This window comes from Uranotaenia lowii, chromosome 3, assembly GCF_029784155.1.
Source record: "Uranotaenia lowii strain MFRU-FL chromosome 3, ASM2978415v1, whole genome shotgun sequence".
Classification (NCBI taxonomy): Eukaryota; Metazoa; Arthropoda; class Insecta; order Diptera; family Culicidae; genus Uranotaenia; species Uranotaenia lowii.
In genome coordinates this window covers 110,018,728-110,032,996 of record NC_073693.1, presented here as the reverse complement: position 1 = coordinate 110,032,996, position 14,269 = coordinate 110,018,728, and the positions used below count along the sequence as shown (strand labels likewise).

The following is a 14,269-nucleotide window of genomic DNA, read 5'->3' as shown; positions in this document are numbered from 1 at the left end:
TTCCAATAATAAAGGAGAAAATAAAAGTTTTTGATATTTTATTCTTAATTTTTTTTTTTTTTCAATAAACAGAACCAAACATTTTTTTAAATTTATTAAAGAATTTAATTGATAGGGGGGAGTGGGGTAGCGTGGGCCACTATAAAATCTTAGTTGTATGTTGAGATAAAAATCTCAATCCAATTGTCATCGTCGTCGCTTTGCGTAAGCATATTTTTCTATACGTTGTTGACTTAAATATGCATCATATGCTTCTTTTATTTATCAAGCTTAAAACAATTTACTTAAAAAATCAAACAAGCACCCATCAATTGCATCGATGGACAACCTAAAGTTTATAACAAAAATATGCTCATACGCTTATGATCTTAGTTTTGTCATGTTCTTTCACTTGGAAAAGGAATTAAGTCAAATAAACGCAACCAATCATAGCTTGGGGGGAATCGTGGGCCACACATCTTGGACCACCTATATTTTTTTGTTTTAATACACATTCAGAACTTAAAATACGTTTTTCCTTTCTGTAAAATTTTCTTATACCAAATGAAGAGTTATGAAAAATATTTTGTCCATCCTATACGAGGAACTTTGACGAAACGTTCACGAGCCCGGTTTTCGAAACTATTAGATTATACACAACTCTCATTTTAATTTCATCATCTGAAATTATTTTAAAACGACAAAATGAATTATGAAATTTCAGTTTTGGATCAACTCATAAACTTTGCATATTATTTGGTAAATTAAACTTGGTGGCCCACGATCCCACATCATTTTTCAAAATCCAAAGAATATTGCTATTTTAATACAGTCAGAGCTTGGGAAAAGTAACTTATTTAAAATTTAAAAAAAATGCCTTATGATACGTTAGAAATGATCAAAATCATACCATTTTTGTTTTCATTTTATCTTTTGTAATGAAGTTGTTTTGGAGCATAGTAAAAACTGATGATTCCACAATCTCCCATATGTCAAGAGACAGCATTTTAGTGCCTGTGTATTATTGATTGATTTAGTATATTTTTTCGTCCCGAAGTCGAACCTTTAGTCAAATTTTGTCCATCACCTGTATTATTGATGAAACGAAGTTTATAGGTTTTCAAATGTATCAGTTTTAAGTGAAACCAATCATTGATAACTGATTTTGATTTGAAATTCGTTTATTTGGAAGGGTGCCGTGCGAATTGATAACTGATGTTCTAACGAATCTACATTAAAAAAAAATCTTATTCTGAATTCGCATCTTCACTCAAAAAAAAGAATTATATTTTGATGATGATTATGATGATAATGCATGATCTTAAAAAGTTAAACTTCACAGTTTATAAAAATTTGAAATGATATCATTACAAATATTTCTGACATTACTGAAGGAAGTTAAAAAAAATGGTTAAAATCTGCAAAACAAGTCGATTTTTGCTTTAAAATAATCGAAAATTTAATTTTGCTTCCAACTTTTTTGAAAATTCGTTGAATGAGAAAAATATTAAACTAATAGAAAACTTATACAATTTTCTTCGCAGGATTTAAAATAACTTGAAATTTTTTATAATGATGAATATAAAGCTTCCAAAATTTTGAAAAGTCAAACGACTCATTTTGATTTTTTATTTTTGTGAACCCAAGCAAGGCTGGGTAAATTCAGCTAGTATTTTATATATTTTTTTTGGTAAGGGATTTTGAATTCTGGTAGATTATCCGTTCTGATGGTTTTTTTTTTATCTGCCGCCTCCAGATTTCAAATGCGTAAGTAACTAGCAAAGGCAGCGTTATGTAGCGCGACATGAAAACCGTCATGTGACAATTTACGTCTCACGTGACAAAAGCTCTACGGAAGCTAAGAGATTCCATTTTTTGCTACCAGGGTACGCGTGTCGTACAGTTGATAAGTTTACAAAAAGCTTTTGTTATATGTGATAATCTCAGGGATTATCCTGAATGTTTCTAATATTCTTGGGAAAATTTAGCGTAAATCTGATATCAAAATTCATTCGAAAGTATTAAGCCTCTGAAAGAGCTGATGAACAAACTCTTAGTTATGGAGCTTTGAATCCATGAGTTCAACAAGATTCTAAATGATTCCTCAAAACGTTTAGTCGGTGGGCTTCCTTGTATTTTTAATTGGAAAGAATGACAGCTTGCTGTTAAATTCCTTTAAAGAAAAAGTAAAACACCTTGTACTTATGAGCATTTTGTTACTGTCAGCAAGAAATATTTTTACTAATGATGGTTTCTAAGAGAATTTGTTTGTATTTAACAAATTTCTGGTACGATATGACGTTGGTGTCAAATAAGGATTCTAGTGCATTCTTGTTTTCACCCATTTTTTTTCTAAAAACTGTGCGTTTAAATCGTTGAAAATAATTATTCAAAATAAAATAATTTACTCCCTCAAAAATCATAATCTTTATTAGATCAACAACAAGGAAATAAAATAACTTTATTGAATCCCGACGATTGTATTCGAATACGGCAAATTTTAAGCAACATTCTAGAAATATTATTTAGAAATTAACTTCCGCACTATCACAATGATTATAAATCCTACCAATACTGTTCTGGGACTGGGACAGAGACAACTCAAATCCGGAACTACCGGAATAACTTGCTCTGGCATAGGACGGTACGTTTCATCAATTTTTCTTGATAAAATAATGTTCTTGTAGACCTTAGCCGACATTTTCGGAATTCTAGTACGCTGTGGGCTCTTGAAATCCACATAGAAGAGACCAAATTGACCACTGAAAGAAGAACAAACTTAAGTTTAAACTTTTTTTTCAATTTTATCCGTTGAAGTCTCACGTATATCCGGCCCTCCATTCGAAATTATCCATCAGGCTCCAGGCGAAGTACCCTCGAACATCGCATCCATCCTCGATGGCATCCAAAACAGCATTCAAGTACCCATTGTAATAGTCGACTCGTTGATGGTCCACAGTACCAGCTTTGGTACCGACTCCGTTTTCCGTAACCAGAGTCAGGGGACGATCATACTGTTCATTGATCCAGTTGAGTAACTTCCTGAGGCCGAATGGGACTATCTGTAAATATAAATTGTTGCTGAACCCATATTTTAACGGTTTTCTTAATAACCTATACCTTTAACCAAGGAACCTCCGCCGTTGGCCAATTCGGGTCTATCGTTAACACAACTCCTGAGTCGTGATCATTGGAAGGAACAGCGTAGTTTGCTACATTGTTATTTCCATTTTTACCAGCCAATCTACTGGTATAGGTGTTGATCCCGAAAAAGTCGGACGTCCCTCGAATACGATCTACTTCCAACGGAGTAAACGTCGGCAATCTAGAGCTGGAGAAGCCTTGCTGTTTGCTCAACTCAGCAATCCGTTGCTTCATAATGTCTGGGTAGTCTCCTTTGGAAGAAAATATTGGATGGGCAAACCAACCGAGCTAAACGAAAAATTTTGAATTTCAAATATTTTACTTGATTCATCCGATTCGAACTCGAGGAAAAATGACCTTAACGGGTTGAACTCCTATCAATAAGAAAAAAAATCCGATTCGATCTTACATGAAACTGCATCGCCCAATCGGAAGCTTCTCGATCATCTGCAGACTCTGAAGCAGGTTCGTACCAACGAGCATCCAGTGAAATGCCAATGGTTCCATTTTGGCTTTGCTGGAAGTGATCCCGATAAAGATGGACAGCTTCAGCGTGAGCCTTCAGTAGATTGTGGCCACAAATGTAACTAGCTATGCCGGGGTTATTGACAGCTGGGGCTAATCCATCTCGACCGTAACCATTCTCGCAAATATGCCACGGTTCGTTAAACGTAGTCCACATTTTAACCCGGTCCCCAAAATTCTCAAACGCTACCCTAGCGTATTGCTCAAAATGTTCCACAATATCAGATGTTAGAAAACCGCCTTGCTCATGCAACTGTTGAGGCAAATCGAAATGGTACAAAGTGATCGAGGGATTGATCCCTTCGGCCAGCAGTCCATCTATCAGATGGTTGTAGTAATCGATTCCTTTCTGATTGATCGGAGATACTTTCCCAGAAGGCAAAATCCGAGTCCACGCCAAAGAAAATCGATAGGTATCGACGCCAAGCCCTTTCACCATTTCAACATCTTGTTGCCACTAAAATAACAAAAAAATGGAGTTCATCGATCAATTTCCTAAGTCACATCACCAGATTCAACCTGATTGTAACTGTCGCAAGCAACATCACCGGTACTTCCATCCAGAATCATCTCCGGATGATTGTGTACGAAGTGATCCCAAATTGATTCACCCTTGCCGTCCGCATTCCAACCGCCTTCGATTTGATAGGCCGATGTTCCAACGCCGAATATGAACTCCAGTGGAAATTTACGTTCACCTGCCGCAGTTCCAGTTGCCAGTAGACATATTCTTGAAGTATAAAAAAATTTAACGTTCACAATTAATCTTCTTAACTTAAGACCACTTACAATACCACAGAATATCCAATCGAAAGATACATTTCTGCGTACTTTGCACCGTCTATAATGAATCAAACTAATAAACTGTCATCTTATCGTTCGCAACCAAATTCTTTCAACCTTATGCGAGAATATGTCGCTGCTGAACGTTGAGAGAGGAATACTCTTAACTTCAAATCAAAAATCTATTTAACACAATAAATTTCTCAAGAAACCAAAAAAAAAATGAGAATAAAGTTAACAATTTTCAATCACCCTCTCACGACATCAGCTGTATGACTAATCAAATAAAGCCGGGTAAACAAAAATTCACGCTTCTCGCCGCTTATCAGCTACGAGAGCTACGATGACAAGTGATATCAATGATTGTTGTCAACTATCTATGGTAGGTTGCGTTAGAGTGTTTTGAATTAATTTAGATGGGTCAGTAGCAGCGATGTGCTACCAACTTTTAATTCTAATCATCGTAACCCCTCCGAATCGTGTGAAAGCGAAAAAATGTGGACAGTTAAAAACTACAATAGCTGTTTAATTAGAAAAATTGAGATGCATATTTGAACTATTGTCTTACATTTTTTTACATTTACTTTAAAATTAGCACTAGAAAGTCTATATAAACCCAGATAAAGTTTACGTTTGCATTCAGCGAAATCCGTTCCTGCTATCAATACGTCGTCAAGATAGCAGCAATTGCATTCCAAACCTTGAAGCACTTGATCCATAACTTTTTTGAAAAATGGAAGCGCTAGCACAGTTCCTTGAGGAAGACGATTATTGTAAGAAAAAAAACGTTTAATTGTATTAACAACCATAAAGTTTCTAGATCTTTTAGACTATAATAATTGTGTGTACGCTCCAGCCAAGTCTAAAGAACAAAAAACTTTTGCTTCAGCTAATTTAGCAATTTGTCAAATTTGTCAATTTTGTCACTTTTATCAATTTTCTCACTTTTATCAATTTGGTCAATTTTGTCAATTTTGTCAGTATTATCAAATTTGTCAATTTTGTCAATCTTGTAAATTTTGTAAGCTTTGTCAATTTAGTGAATTTGGTCGATTATGTCAATGTCAACTTTGCCAATTTTCTCAATTTTGGCAAATTTCTTCGATTTTGTCAATTTGTCAATCTTATCAATTTAGTCAATTTTGTCAATTGGGTCAATTGGGTCAATTTTGTCAATTTTGCCAGTCTTATCAATCTTGTCAATTTTGTGAATTTTGTGAATTCAGTGAATTTTGACGATTTTGTCTTAGTCAATTTTGTCAATTCTATCAATTTTGTCAATTTTGTCAATTTGGTCAATTTTATCAATTTTGTCTTTCTTGTCAATTTGGTCAATTTTGTCAATTTTGTCGATTTTGTCAATTTTATAAATTTTGTCAATTTTCATGATTCCGTCAACTTTGTCAATTTTGCCATTTTTGTCAAATCAGTGAATTATGTAAAGTTTGTCAATTTTGTCAATTTTATCTATTTTGTCCATTTTGCTTTCAATTTTGTCAATTTTGTCGATTTTGTAATTTTTCTATTTGGTCAACTTGGTCAAAATGGTTAATTCGAACAGTTTTTTTTCTGTTTCTTCAACTTTGTCAATTATGATTGATAGCTTTTTAGCTTTACACGCATGTTCCAAAAAAATCCCAAATGTTTCAAACTCTACTATGGAGGGCTTGGTGGCGCTACTGTTTGGTTGTTATCTTCCATTGGCTTCAGCAAGTGAAAGTTCGGATTGACTTCCAAGCCGTCATCGTTTTTGCTCAACCCCCTGGCAACTTGACGTTTCTCATACTAATCGCGTGTGCCAGTTTTTCTGGTTCTCTGGTTCTGTCAAAATCAGGGAGGTGGCAATCTAGTTCTTCTTTCGAACAAGAATCTTTTTCCTTTTTTTTATCCATCGGGAGAGACGATTATGGTGTTTTCCTCTCAAAGCAGTACGAAGTCTCAAAAGTCAAAATTTCAACCAATGAGGAATCAGAATGATTGATGTGTTAGTGTGCTATCAACCATACTTCTCTAGCATTTGACATTTAGCTCGGGCCCTTGACAGCAAAATGTCAGGTTTGTTATGGGCCCACAAAATCGTGGGCCCGTAATTTTGATGGTTGTCAAATTCAATGACAAAGGATTGGGATGCCATCTCCCTGGTCAAAATCAAGGTGGGTATATACTAAGGAGGTGTTCCCGAATAACGAATTCCCGATTCAGCCATTTTGGCTATGTAGGCTATGCAACTATGCGGAACTCATGAAGTTTGTTTACCAACAAACCATAGAGAAGCTGAGCAAAAAATAAACAAACTCATTGAGAGCCCCGCTCACTCCTCGCCTACTGACTATGAAAGTCGGAGAACCTAGTGTATCTAAGAACCTTGGTCAAAATCTCATTTTCACTCAACAAACATCTCGAAAGGGTGGATAATGAAATGTTCGACAAATTAAGGTTTCAAAAATATTTTTTTATTGAAAAAAAAGGTTTTTAAAAACAATGATTAAGAATCACCTATTAAGCGGAAAAGGAGTTGATGTTTAAAGAAAAACACGATGATATGGTCAAAAAGTCAGCTTTTCAAATGGCTTTTATTTATGAAATACACAAGCAAATTTTAATTCAAAAATCTTTGTAATTGGTTTATTGCATAGTAAATTTTAAAAACAACATTTTATTCATTACTAAACAATATTAACTTTGTTAGTTTTTTCCGAAGAGATTCTTTATAATCATTATGTTGCTTAGCGAAAGACTTCATCCGAAACTTCAAATAAAAATCAACACATAAACACATGTTTCGATGGATAACTAAAGCATCTTTATCCAAAATGTGTTCGGCTAATCCTCTTAAAACATCCCGTGTATCATTTGAAACCCGTGTCAGAGTTCGATTCATTATGATATCCAAATAGTATGCTAAGTTTATACTTTGATGATTTTGTTCTACAATTTTTACCTCCAACTCGGTTATTCTGCACACCTTTAACACATCGGCATTAACTTCGAATCTGCCAATAAAACTATTGAAAAGTTCATTTCTGCAATCTTCACATTTGATGCTACGAACTATATTTTTTTTATTAAAATTGCCGAAATTTTAACTATACGTCACTTGTGCAAATGCAAAGCCATCACCTCAACTCGTTTCCGCTTTCATTCTCAGTGTTTACTTTCTCAACATATTTGTTAAACTAATATTTCATAACATTCAGCTGGATAAAATTTTACCGTAATAAACTAAAGGAAATAGCGGAACTATTTCAAACCGTGTTTTCTTTAACGAAAGAAACTCATAACTCTATCTGGTGACGCCTTGTAACAAAAACACAACGGATTCGGATGAAAGATGGCCATTTTGTAATCTTTGCTATAAACAGAAATTTTATTAAGTTGGAACCGAGAGTGGAACCCTTATAGATTGAAATAAAATTACTAATTTCATTGACAACTATTTTAAAATTAAATTATAAAGTTATTTATTTTTCTTTTTTGCATCACTTTTGATTATGTGCCCTTTGAAAATAGTATTTCGTCAGTTGAATTGCATCCAAGGATGCCGAAACAAAATCAAGTGGTTTCAATGGAAAATGAACGTTGCCGCTGCTAGGGACCAGGATAGCTATATTCCTTAGGTATACTACTCCGTTGCTTGCATATGTATTAGTAGGCCAACCGAAAAATAGTTATAGAAATTCCACAGAAATGTATGGAAATTTGTTTAAACAATAGTTCTCTTATAAAACTACTGATTTTAAAATTCTGCAAAAAATATAGAAATGTTCACTAAAATATTTACAACGCATTAAGCGTTCTGCGGATGGAAAACATAATTCTTAATTGGATTTTTATAGAGTTTAAAAAATTGCTTTTTGATAAATTCCTTATAACTGAAACTTTTTTAATTTTTTAGTATCTAAAATAAAGAAGCATTCAATACAAGTTGTAACAAGTCATTTTTTCACCATATTTTTTTAACTACATATGGAAAAATGCTTTCCAAAATTCGAATTTTTGCTGAAATACTGCTAAATTGCCAACGAAAAACTGTCTCGTAGTCAAAATAAAGAAAGCTTTTGAACATAAATTTTACTTATTGCTACACAACATATTTCAAAGAATGCGACTGATTACTTATTTGGACAATAAGACCTCTCAATCTTCCATAAGTTGGAATTATGTTTCAAATCCCATACATATTGTTCGAAATTTCATATCTATTTTGGACCCTGTGTTTACACGGTTCTGTCGATTGAGGTTAAGCGCAATGTCATACCTTTTGATCAACCTATCTTGGCTAGGGACTACCCAGGATGCATGTAAACAAACGCGACTAGTGCGACATCTACAATTTTGAAGACGGCACAGCAAACTCGACTAAACTGTCAAGTTGCCAGGGGGTTGTTTTTGCTAGACACCAACCCCAACAACAACAACGCAACAATTCGCGATTTCGAAGCTAATTTTTGACAGATCGTGTGCGTGCAAAAAATGTAAACAAAAAGGTGGAAATACTTACTTGAAATAAATTATTATTTTCTCTGATTTGGTTAGCATTTTTGAAAAGAGATTGTTGTGAGTTATAGGAAAATATGTTTATGTGCCAGTAAATCATCGCAAATCGACAACAAAAAATGTAAATTTTTTACTACTCCAAAACCCTTCTGAGTAATTCACATATTTTTGAATGAAAACTCAAGCCAAATGCACATTTCCAAATGCAGTTAGTAAAAAGTGAAGTCAATTAACATTCCTTCAAAATTTGGGAAAGACTTAACAATTTAAAAGCTAGAATTTTAAGTCGAAAAAACATAAATTTTTCTATTTTCTATTAGGTTTTTATCTGCAGCTGCATACAATCAGGCGTAATAATTTTAAAGCTGAAAGGCGAAATTGGATATTTGAAGATGGTTGAAATGAAAAAAATTATATCCTTGAATTACTACACAATTTAAGTTAACTTTGATGCTATTCTATTCAATTCAACATCGTTCAATGGTTATATCATGTTTTGTATTTTTATCGGACCTTATGAGTTTTTTTGTGAAATTTTATTGAAAATTTTAATTTATACAACCACTAGCCGTACAAAATTTTAAATCAAAATTTAACATTTAATACTGTCTAAGGCTGAAACTATTTAAATTTTTATATAACGTACTTATTAAATGTAACAACTAAACCAAATCCAATAGTTATTGATTAAAGTAACAACGAAAAAATCGTTCATGCATATAGACCAACAAGGAGCGCATAAAGTTTAATATTACGATATGATACAAAAATATGGATAATTGGAAAAAATTAAAAAGTTTAGAAAATTGACGAAAAGATTGATGTACTGATGTACATGTTGGTTTTTTCTGACCGACTGACTATTTGAAAATGGAACTTTCACATAGAATTGACTTTCCTACCATGCTAATTTATTCAAATTTAATTAAAAACAAACTCAAGTTTTTCAAAGGAGTGTTTATTGTTCATAATCATGGATTTCTTCTTCGTCTTCGTCTTCATCTTCGTCATCTTCTTCTTCTTCTTCTTCTTCTTCTTCTTCTTCTTCTTCTTCTTCTTCTTCTTCTTCTTCTTCTTCCTCCTCTTCTTCTTCTTCTTCTTCCTCCTCCTCCTCCTCTTCTTCTTCTTCTTCTTCTTCTTCTTCTTCTTCTTCTTCTTCTTCTTCTTCTACCAACATAGCCAAAACGTGTAAGCATCCTGGAAAATGAAAAGACTTGCGTCCTTCATTTTTCTTTTCAACGTCATCTCTGTTACATAAAACATGCATTGCAGAGATAACTACGGCCAGGTCAACCATGTGGTAAATACCGCAAAAGATTCTGGAACAAGGGGAGGAATAAAGCGTGGAGTTCCCAACCAAACGCTTCGTATGGAATACTTTTATTGTTCATAATCATGGATTTTTAGAAACTTAACTCGAAACAATGTAAAGTCGTCTATAATTTATCGTTCATCCAGAATGTTGCTCACGCAACATCGTACTACCCCAGATGGAAGCGAAACAGCGGATTGCACAGGTTTTTCAATGCTAACGAAAAGTTTTTATCGCGCAACGGTTGTCTTATGGGATTCAATTTGCTTCCACGGGCGAAATTCTCTCCTGTCGTTCTTTGCTAAGGAAAAAACTCTCTGAGCACGAACGGCCTGTGGTGCTCGTGCATCGTCCGCGTTCCCCCGTGTCGTTTTCCCCTTCTCAGAGCAATCTGTGCTTGAAAATCTATCGTTGGGCGAAGGATGGGACTTACTATCACTATCGTAATATGCGATGTGATAGCCTACTCCTTATGCTTGAATTATTCCAATTCGGTATTGTACCTCATGGTGCAATCCCTTTTATGGATATTGGTGCGGGGTTTTAACCCCATAACTAATTTTTGAAACTGGTTCGTCCCAAGGTTGGACTGGTATTCTCAATTTCAATGAACTTATAACATATTATTTAGACATTTTTGTTTGCCTGGCATACATTTGTTAACTCAGTCAGTCGGAGGCGCCCTCTATGTTCCTTCTGGGAAATTACACAGATTGAAAGCATGCTCATTGCTCAACACGCCATGATTTTCGATCGTCTTGATTAGTGATTGTTGGACATTGCTGGCAAGCCAATTGGATACGTTTTTTAGAGTGATCATTTAAAAAAAATCTCTATGAAATTTTTTCTTAACTTTTTTGTTTTTTTTTTTTCTTCTTTTTAAACATTAAAGAGGGAAAAAAATCAAATTTTTTAAGATAAAAATCATTTTTATTGTACTGCCCAGTTTCGCAAAAACGTGTGGAAGAAAGTTTACAAAAAATCACACGAATACACACGAATACACTGACATCGTCTGAACTCGTCGAGCTGATTCGATTGGTACCTATAAAGGTATATCTAAGACCAGTGATGCCACATTTTTTTGAGAAATCACGCATTAGTCATATGAAAACGCATTAGTCATATGAGAAACGTGTTCTTAAAAAAAGTTGTTCCTCCGAAAAAGATTTAAAAACACATAGTTTTTCTTTTCCTGGCATGGCCTGGCGATCTCTGCATACATGTTATATCATTTATTTCGCTACCAAGATGGAGAAGGATTGAAGATTATACCGATGATATGACAAACCGTGTATCTGCTTGCACTTCAAATATTTACCACATCTGGCGACAAGTTGAACAAGGTTTATATTCAAACGGTGTATATTTTCTCATGAAGAGTTAGCATCTCAGGAGACAAGAGCATTGCCAATTGAGATTGATCTTTAGAAACTTCTACCACTTCTACTGGCAGTTGCAGAAGGTTAAATATCAGCCTTGAGCTGAGTCCATTGGCTTTGAGGTTGAGCACCATAATAGTGCATAGCATTTATCAGAACATAAGAACAAAACAGCGCGAACAACTTAACGAATTTCAGACTCTTATGAACTTTACATATGTAAGTGTTAAAAAAGTCAGAAATAAAATTAATAATAATAATAACTGAACGAATTATGAGAGTGAGCTGTGGAGATCTTTGCAAGATACTTTAAAAGTTGTACATATCAAAGTTACGCCACGACAGCTACCGCACTTTGTCTCCTTTCTACAGAACCTTTACGAGGATAGCTTGAATTAAGTGGAAATGTGGAAGTGGAATGAAGTTTGAGTTAAAATCTTGAAAATCGGTATGAAACCGGTATGTTTAGCCAAAAATCGGTAATCGGTATATACCGATTCTTGGTCAAAATTTTGCTCAAATATCGGTATAAATACCGGAAAATCGGTATGTGTGGCATCGCTGTCTAAGACCCATAATTAATGATCTCCCAAATCGACCGATATCTATACCTTTCTGTAAGAAAGGCAAAAACCGTGGGAAACTTAGTCGACAATTTTTGAATTATCTGCTCCTCCTTCAGTAGATTGATGTTGTTCTCCTAAGCAAATGATTTGGTTAAACCTTTCCTCCAGTCCAAGCAGAAAACGTCAAGCCAAGTTCGATCCATCAGAGGAACGAACTTATTAATGCATTGTACAACTATGATGAAAACCTGCTTTGTCAATCCATTTAATACCACTGAAACTTTAATTTCTCCTAAGACATTCAACTTTTTCCCATCGATTATGATCTTTATTGAATCAATCAATTGAAATCACATTTCGATATGGGACCATCCGACATGTTAAGCAGGTGGAATTTCGGTTTGACAGAACCAGAGAACCAGAAAAAATTGGCACACGCGATTTGTATGGGAAACGTCAAGTTGCCAGGGGGTTGATTACGATCAATCTCATGTTGCAAGGATATACCGTCAACTGGGGCAACATGCAACAATTTTCAACTTCAATGGCTTCTAAAAAACTTATGTTCACAGTTAATCCTACCCCTTATGCATCAAAAGTTTTAAGGATGATGGGACATCAAATTGGCGTAGTTAGAAAAAATAGAGGTTTCTTAAGTTATTATCAATTTTCGAAAAACATGCGAAATCAGAAAATGGGGTAACATGCAACAAACTTTGTTTTTAATGAAAAATCTTCTGAACACGTATGAAAACTTATAGTATTTAATATCTTTGGGTAGCATTAAAGATCATTACGCATGAAAACACCAATTGCAGTGATTTTTTGGTCTGTAAAAACTAATTTTCACATTTTTTCTGAAAATAAGGATGCTGCATACATTTAGGGGTTTAATAATACTAAGAGAAATTCCACAAGCTGAAATCATAAAAATATATATTTGAATGAAAGAAATTTTAATGTATTCTTAACATATTCTACCACATGGAAACGAGATTTACTAGGTGTTTCTTTGATTTGCATTTTGTTGCATTTTACCCCAGACACCCAATTGAATTATAAAAAATATTTCTTTAAAAAAAAACGAGTGATTGTTCGGAAAATATTTTTACACCAATAGTGTTGGTATAGCATGAGGAAACCAGTGAATAGGTTGTAGGTAATATTATCAAGCCAATCCGTCATACTGGGTAAAGTTTTATACGGCATCGAAAAATGTTAAAATTTGTACATTTATTGCTCGATTTTTCGATTTTTTTGTAAAAATAAAAATCATTAAAAAAAGCTAGCTTAAAATCATCATTTTGTAATCATTAATATATAACTTTATTGCAATACAATCAATTAAAAATTGATTCAGTGTGGTGTTATATATAAATGTAGCATCTAACCCCGCTGTTTCTTGATGCCCCGTTTGACTGTAGTTTAATTTTTTTTTTAATCCCTCTCGTTAAATTCTTCCGAGATAACACTTTCGCCAGAACGGCAATCAACTTCAAACATCATGTTTTCATTCTCAACTTTTGCTTCAATATAACATTGATTGTTTAATTTGTTGACGGCAGATATCATTAAACAAGATACCTCGTCAGAATCGGAGTCTGAATTCAAATCATGGTTTAAATTTAAACGCTTAAATAAACCCGAGTTAGATCCAGAAGATTTTGGAGGATCAAATAATTTTACAGAAGTTGCCGCAATTTAGAATGATATTGAGAATATTGAAAAGGTTCGTCGTCTTTGCGACCCAAACGTGCCACTACACTAAGGTTAATTGTGATTCAATTTGCATTATTTCTCTAACGTTTGATCATTGTTAAGAAGCATTTTTTCAGCTTTAGCGGATGCTGCCACTGCTTTCAACTCCAACCAGAAAAGATATAATGGCCTTTTTAACGTTTTACTTGCAATAAACAGCAAATAACGAAAACCACTTGAAAAAAAACTTCCGTTTCATCAACGGCCGTCTACAATGTAAAAAAAAAAAAACAATTAAATCCAACTTTTTCTCACTGCAACAAAAAAGGAAAAACACACCAAAACGATGTACCTATGACCGAAGATCCAGGCAGAAAACACAA

At 34.1% G+C, this 14,269-nt stretch overlaps 1 protein-coding gene across 3 annotated transcripts; it reads right to left on the bottom strand.

The window, feature by feature from the left end:
* Window positions 1-2,390: 2,390 nt before the first annotated feature.
* On the bottom strand, window positions 2,391-4,699 carry LOC129754894 (myrosinase 1-like). Of its 3 annotated transcripts, none has more exons than XM_055751154.1 (7): window positions 4,438-4,699; window positions 4,168-4,378; window positions 3,533-4,105; window positions 3,100-3,411; window positions 2,803-3,041; window positions 2,549-2,741; window positions 2,391-2,491 (listed from the first exon to the last, which is right to left on the bottom strand). In XM_055751154.1, exons 1-7 carry the CDS (start codon window positions 4,467-4,469, stop codon window positions 2,480-2,482), a joined length of 1,572 nt encoding a protein of 523 aa, XP_055607129.1. In that variant the 5' UTR covers window positions 4,470-4,699; the 3' UTR covers window positions 2,391-2,479. The 3 variants fall into 3 exon arrangements, with proteins under 3 accessions (XP_055607129.1, XP_055607127.1, XP_055607126.1); XM_055751152.1 differs by having other exon boundaries at window positions 2,425-2,741; window positions 4,438-4,489; window positions 4,549-4,699; XM_055751151.1 differs by having other exon boundaries at window positions 2,425-2,741.
* Between the last annotated feature and the right edge of the window lie 9,570 nt (window positions 4,700-14,269).

Bases quoted from the DNA above. Each gene is read 5' to 3' on its own strand.
- LOC129754894 (XM_055751151.1), bottom strand. From the start codon at position 4,469: ATGTATCTTTCGATTGGATATTCTGTGGTATT. The intron at 4,106-4,167 runs GTTGAATCTGGT...TTGTTATTTTAG, and splicing joins CTTGCGACAGTTACAATCAG to TGGCAACAAGATGTTGAAAT. The intron at 3,042-3,099 runs GTATAGGTTATT...TTATATTTACAG, and splicing joins CGGAGGTTCCTTGGTTAAAG to ATAGTCCCATTCGGCCTCAG.